This window comes from Sinocyclocheilus rhinocerous, unplaced genomic scaffold (genome assembly GCF_001515625.1).
Source record: "Sinocyclocheilus rhinocerous isolate Xijiao unplaced genomic scaffold, SAMN03320098_v1.1 scaffold1489, whole genome shotgun sequence".
NCBI lineage: Eukaryota > Metazoa > Chordata > Actinopteri > Cypriniformes > Cyprinidae > Sinocyclocheilus > Sinocyclocheilus rhinocerous.
The window spans coordinates 418,024-423,905 of record NW_015634472.1 but is presented as its reverse complement, the minus strand read 5'-3'; the positions used below and the strand labels follow the sequence as shown (position 1 = coordinate 423,905).

General features: G+C 37.2%; 1 protein-coding gene across 1 annotated transcript in view; it reads left to right on the top strand.

Annotated features, from left to right (window-relative positions):
* thnsl2 (threonine synthase-like 2) overlaps positions 1-3,184 on the top strand; it is a 7,208-nt gene extending 4,024 nt beyond the window's left edge. The window contains exons 6-7 of the mRNA XM_016559556.1: positions 482-636; positions 1,989-3,184. Coding sequence (XP_016415042.1) covers positions 482-636; positions 1,989-2,208 — 375 coding nt within the window. The 3' untranslated portion in view covers positions 2,209-3,184. The remainder of the gene's footprint in view (positions 1-481; positions 637-1,988) is intronic.
* Positions 3,185-5,882: the final 2,698 nt, after the last annotated feature.

The window sequence follows — 5,882 nt, the reverse complement described above, 5'->3', positions numbered from 1 at the left end:
TACGAGAATACTTTTTTGCGCAAAGAAAACAAAAATAACGACTTTATTCCACATTTTCAGTGCCACCACACGCTCGCGTCATGATACTGTCGTGAACGACACGAAAAAAATGTGGAATAAAGTCGTTATTTTTGTTTTCTTTGCGCAAAAAAGTATTCTCCTTCGTAACTTGAACCACTGATGTCACACGGACTACTTTGTCGATCATCTTGTTACTTTTCTGGACCTTGAACGTGGTAGTTACCTTGCTGTCTATGGGAGGGTCAGAGAGCCCTCAGATTTCATCAAAAATATCTTAAATTGTGTTCCGAAGATGAACGAAGGTCTTACGGGTTTCGAACAGCACCAGGTTGAGTAATTAATGACAGAATTTTCATTTTTGGGTGAACTAACCCTTTAATGTTTATAATATCTTCATGCCTTATAGTCGCATATAGCATATTAGAGCTGGATGATAATAGAGTTACATTTTCCACTGTAGTTGTGTGAGGTGTTGTCATCCGGGTCGGTGTCTGATGACGGGATACTGGAGGCCATGAGGAGATGCTGGCAGGACAATCACTATCTCATCTGTCCGCATACTGCTGTAGGCGTGTGGCAGCACTATCACACACCCATCAGACCCGGAGAAAACAGGTCACACACACATGCACACGCTTGACTTATAAGCCTTATAATACCTGAGCCTGTCATATAATTTATCCTTTCACCTCTAACTTTGAAATTTTATTCATGAATTGTTTTTTTAATGTGAGAACATCCTGCAATGTCTCCAAAGGCAGATTTAGTCAGATTAATATAGACAAAATGTGCATATCTGTGAAAAAGGTGACGATGGGGGGGATTTCAAAGAATTGTTTTCTTCCAAAAATTTCTTGGAATCTGCAGCTGAAAGAGAACTACATGTTGTTGAAACAACACCAATGTCTATTTTAACATCCTAAACTGTAAAATGATTGTTAAAAGCTATGATTTAAGGGCCGTTCACACCAATGTTGTAACAATAAAGATATAGTTTTCAAAATAGTTCTAAATGTAAAAGATTAGCGAGACCACACCACAACTGTAACGATAACAGCACAGAGGAACAATATCGTTAGAATCACTTTTACAATGATTTTTCCTGCTGAATGATAAAAACATTGACAGCCAATCAGAATCCATCCTGCTTAAAGAGCTTGAGCAATTAAAGTGGCAGATGACAAAACTGCAGCTTGTGCTGCTTATGATAAAAAGAACGATATCGATGCAAAACACTAATATGGTTATCATTATAATCATCTTTATAGATATCATTCTTGGTGTGAACGGGCCTGTTACAGTTCAAATAATGCAAGTTTTGATTAAAATAATAACACGATTATATTTTTATAAATATATTATAATAAATATTAATATATTGTTATTATAATTATCATTAATCATAAATTATTACATATGTAAATTAATTTGCCTGAACAAAACTGGCATACGGGCTAAATGAAAATTCGCTAAAAGTCGCTCTTTGATGGTTATGGAAAAGCAGAAATACAGCGGTTACCCCAGTACACAAACCAGCGCTGCGTTACTAAATGTCATATGGAGGATAGATGAAAAGAAAATTCTATTGAAACTTTTCTGACAACATTCAGTTCCCCTCAGAGATTCATTCATAATCCTCCTAAATAAAAACTCCTCGGATCTGCACTAATCTTGTGAATGACCTATTTCAATGTCAGAGCTGTGAATTTCATTGCGATGCGATTTCAATGAAATGAGTTTGCAGGTCTGATTTTGTCTGATCTGTAGCTCTGCTGGTGAAGTTGGAGCATGTAGGCATGTATAAATCACACTTGTGGCAGTAGCTATTCTTCCTGTTTTTTAACGAATTGTACAGTGTCATTTAAGCCAATAGGCATGTATAAATCACACTTGTGGCAGTAGCTATTCTTCCTGTTTTTTTAACGAATTGTACAGTGTAATTTAAGCCAGAAGCTCTTTGTACTCAGATGCTGCATAGCGACCGCATCACCTGCCAAGTTTCAGGAGGCCGTGCAGAAGGCTGGTTTGACCCTTGACCTCCCTGAAGCAGTGCAGGCGTTAGACACGCTGGAGACGCGCTATGAAGTTCTGGAGCGATCAGACGACTGGGAGTCCAAGCTGAGACGACACATAGAGTCCATCAGCTCAATGAGACGACTCGGAGCAGCAGCAGAGACCAGAGATTGACATGAAGATGATTTGATGAGCATTTAAAATGCATGAGTATCCGATTTGTTTTCAACACCTGAAAGACTCGCAGCACTTTTTGATCATGAATGTCATGCACCTGTTTTTTTTCTTCTTCTTCTTCTTGCTAAGATTGTGATCATGATAATCTAGTGGTGTAATTTTTATAGTATGCATGAAGGCAGAGTACAAGTCCTGATACAATATAATTTTTTATAATGAACCAAGCAAAATTGCAACTGAACTTGACTGCCAGTGATTGCCCAGTGTTTTCATGTGAAGAACACTGCAATCGGCTTTTAGATAATACTGTGTTTCATGGGAAAAACCCACCTCAAATAAAAATAACTTATTATTTATAATGAAACTTTACTTAACTTTCACTGTAATAATTATTTAATTATTGTTTAATAATTAAATAGTTGAATTATCAATTGAACTTGAGAACATGCAGTTTTAATGCCTTTACTGCTGCTGTTCCAGAATAGTAAGGATATTATAAGTCCTGCATTGATTGAGTCTTCTATAGAAACAAATCGATTGAAACCATCAGCAGCACAAGGCTGAACTGCACATTATCACTGTGTTTAACTGCACGAGTTGTTCTCCGTACTCCTTCAGAGAAACGCACCACACTTGCGACTTGCGTCTTTTGACATGCAGAGCAGTGGGTCCCCAGGACTGGAGTTAAGAACTACTGCATTAAATGATAAACCTCTTCGGTTGTGTTGTGTCGACAAATTAATATTTTGTAAATGTTCGATGGATTCCTTAAACCACCGGCATACAACAACTCCTTGTTTCTGCATGAATCTCATAGGCTAAATTATATTTTGTCTTTAAACTGCAACAACTTTGGGGCACTATTCAATTTATACCTAGAATAATTGTGAAACTTAATTCTGCAAAAGTAAAAATATTTGTCTTTTTGGCTCAAAATCAAATGCGCTTCTTCGATTTGAATATCCATTATGCTTCTGCCTATAAGTCTATTTGTATATGTCAGTATTTTTAATTGTTTTGAATAAATGGCATAATCTTACTGTGAATATCTTCTTAGAAATGCTCATGCAACTGTTAGGTGTGTGTGTGTGTGTACCTGGTATTTATCACGTTATGGGGACCAAATGTCCCCACAAGGATAGTAATACTAGTAAATTTTGACCTTGTGGGGACATTTTTGAGGTCCCCGTGTGTGTGTGTGTGTGTGAGAGAGAGAGAGAGAGAGAGAGAGAGAATGAAAGTGTGTGTTTAACTTAAGGTGATTTTATTGTAGTATAAGTGTTTTAGTGGAGATGAGCATTTGGACTTCGGTTATTATGGTGATCATAATGGTTATCTTCTGCCCAAGTGTTCAGGCCTGAATAAACTCCACTGACCATAAACGTAAGCAGTCGACACGTGCATCATGGTGGCCTTGTGATGCTTCACCTGACCTGCAGAGGTCAGCAGGGAGTCAACATTTTGCTGTCGGAATCGCAGGTACCTTCTGAATAGTGATGGGAAGTCCGGTTCTTTTCCGCGAACCGGTTCTTTCGGACAGTTCGTTTCAATGAACTAGTTCAAAAAACCGGTTCATCGGTTCTTTTTCGCCCTAACGTAATGACGTCATTCGCGTTGACGTAATGATATCAAATCTATCGTCCCGGGTCATTCTGTGTTTCATATATTATAATAATAATAAAAAAAATAAATAAATAAAAATCTATCGTCCCGGGTAGGTCTGTGATATCTAGGATTATTTTTTTTCTTAACAAAGCTCAAGCCGAGGATAATTTTGGTTCTAATTGGGAGCTGCTAAAATATAATATTAGATTAATTTTAGTCAAAGCTGGAACTCAAAAAGCTAAGCAATATAAAGCAGAGGAACTTGATATTGTTAAAAGACTTGTCTACCTCTCCTGCTCTCCTTTTGAGAATTTATCTGTTGACCAGAAATCAGAATTAGTTGAACTTCAGAATTCATTAGATAACTTGTATATTCGAAAAGCAAAGGGTGCTTTTGTTCGTTCAAGAAGGAGGTGGTTATTAAAAACTTGCTAAATTTAACATTAGTATTTCTCCCAATTGCTCCTTTTGCCTTCAGTCTGAAGAAACAATCAATCATTTATTTTGGGACTGTGCTTATTCTAAAGTGTTCTGGGTTGACTTTTCCAATTTTATTAAAAAATATTTATATCCAAACTTTTTATATCCAGTGTTTTTTGGTTACTCTTTGAATTTAGACCCTTCTCACTGTAAATTTAGTATTAATCTATTGCTATATCTTGCGAAATTTTACATTCATAAGTGTACCTTTTTTTAAAGAAAACTCCCTACTTTTTTATTTTCAGGAAAGATTTTGATGTATATGTAAACTCTTTAAGAAACTCTAATAATTCTCATGCATGTAAGACTCTTTCATGGTGTAAATCTTATAAGCTAACATAGTATGCTTTGGAGTATTGTTTGTAACCCTTATTGTCTTTTGTTCTTACTTGTCTTTGTAATTGTATTTGTTGTTCTTCTATTGCATAATAAAAAAAATAAATAAATAAATTAAAAAAAATCTATCGTCCCGGGCCGGGATGAAAATACACATTCAAATATATAGTCAGTAATCACAACTTCAGTCAGTTAAAACATCATAATCATGATATGAAAAGTTTACAATTAAGTTTTGCAACTAAGCACCCAAATACCGAAACAGGCAGTGATATGCATACCAGGATTTAAGTCTTGAAGATATAAAGTAAATAAATTAGTTGTCATCAGTGCAGAAACCATGATCCACTTACTATACATAATCCATTGCGATTTATTTGTTATTAAATAAACTTACGTTTCGCCAGACTGCCCTTCATTCAAGTCTTCGGTTTACTCGCGCTCATAACATTAGCACAGAATCAGTTGTCCAAAAGAACTAGTTCGGTTCAGACGTGCTGTGTCAGTCATATTAGGCAATCTGTTCGGTAGCTTCAGGCTGAATAACGCATGCGCAGTATCATCAGCTCATCGGTTCTCAAATCGGACGCGTCCGAAAGAAACTGTTCTCTGTTCAGTGTACTAGTGATCCGAAAACTGATGCAACCGGTTCTTGACTCGAAAACGAGAACCGCTCCAGCAGTGGGCATGTACGTTCATTACCCGGCACGCTGCACACATGCTGCTCTGCTCTGCTCGTGTTCATCTTCAGTTCTCTCTTCACATCAGTTCAGTCAGTGTACTGTTTGAGTAAATTAATTAGTCCGGGATATTGGTTTATTTCGACTCAGAGGGAGTGTCAGCCACGTTAAAAAAGTGAATAACTTAAGTAATTTGTGGATTAATGCTTACTGGAGACGCGAACCGTTTCAAACAATTCTGTCAACTACTTCTGACCTCCTCGCACATCCAGTTGTTTCCACATTTGTCTTGTTTTTTTTTTCTGCACCATCTTTGAGTAGTTCTCAACAGCACAACTGTGAGTGTTGCCACTCCAACTCCAATAAGTGCAGTTCCAGAGACATGCACAGACAATGATTATGGACGTGCAAAATGTGCAGGAGACTAGAAAATGTGGGCTGCAGATGATGGTGTGGTGTTGTGTCTAATCAGGCCCAGTGCCACAAAAGTGAAAAAAAGGGCATTGCCCCCCTCAGTTTAATTTTTGTATTCATGGCATGGCCTTGCCCTCCACTGAGACCAAAACATGT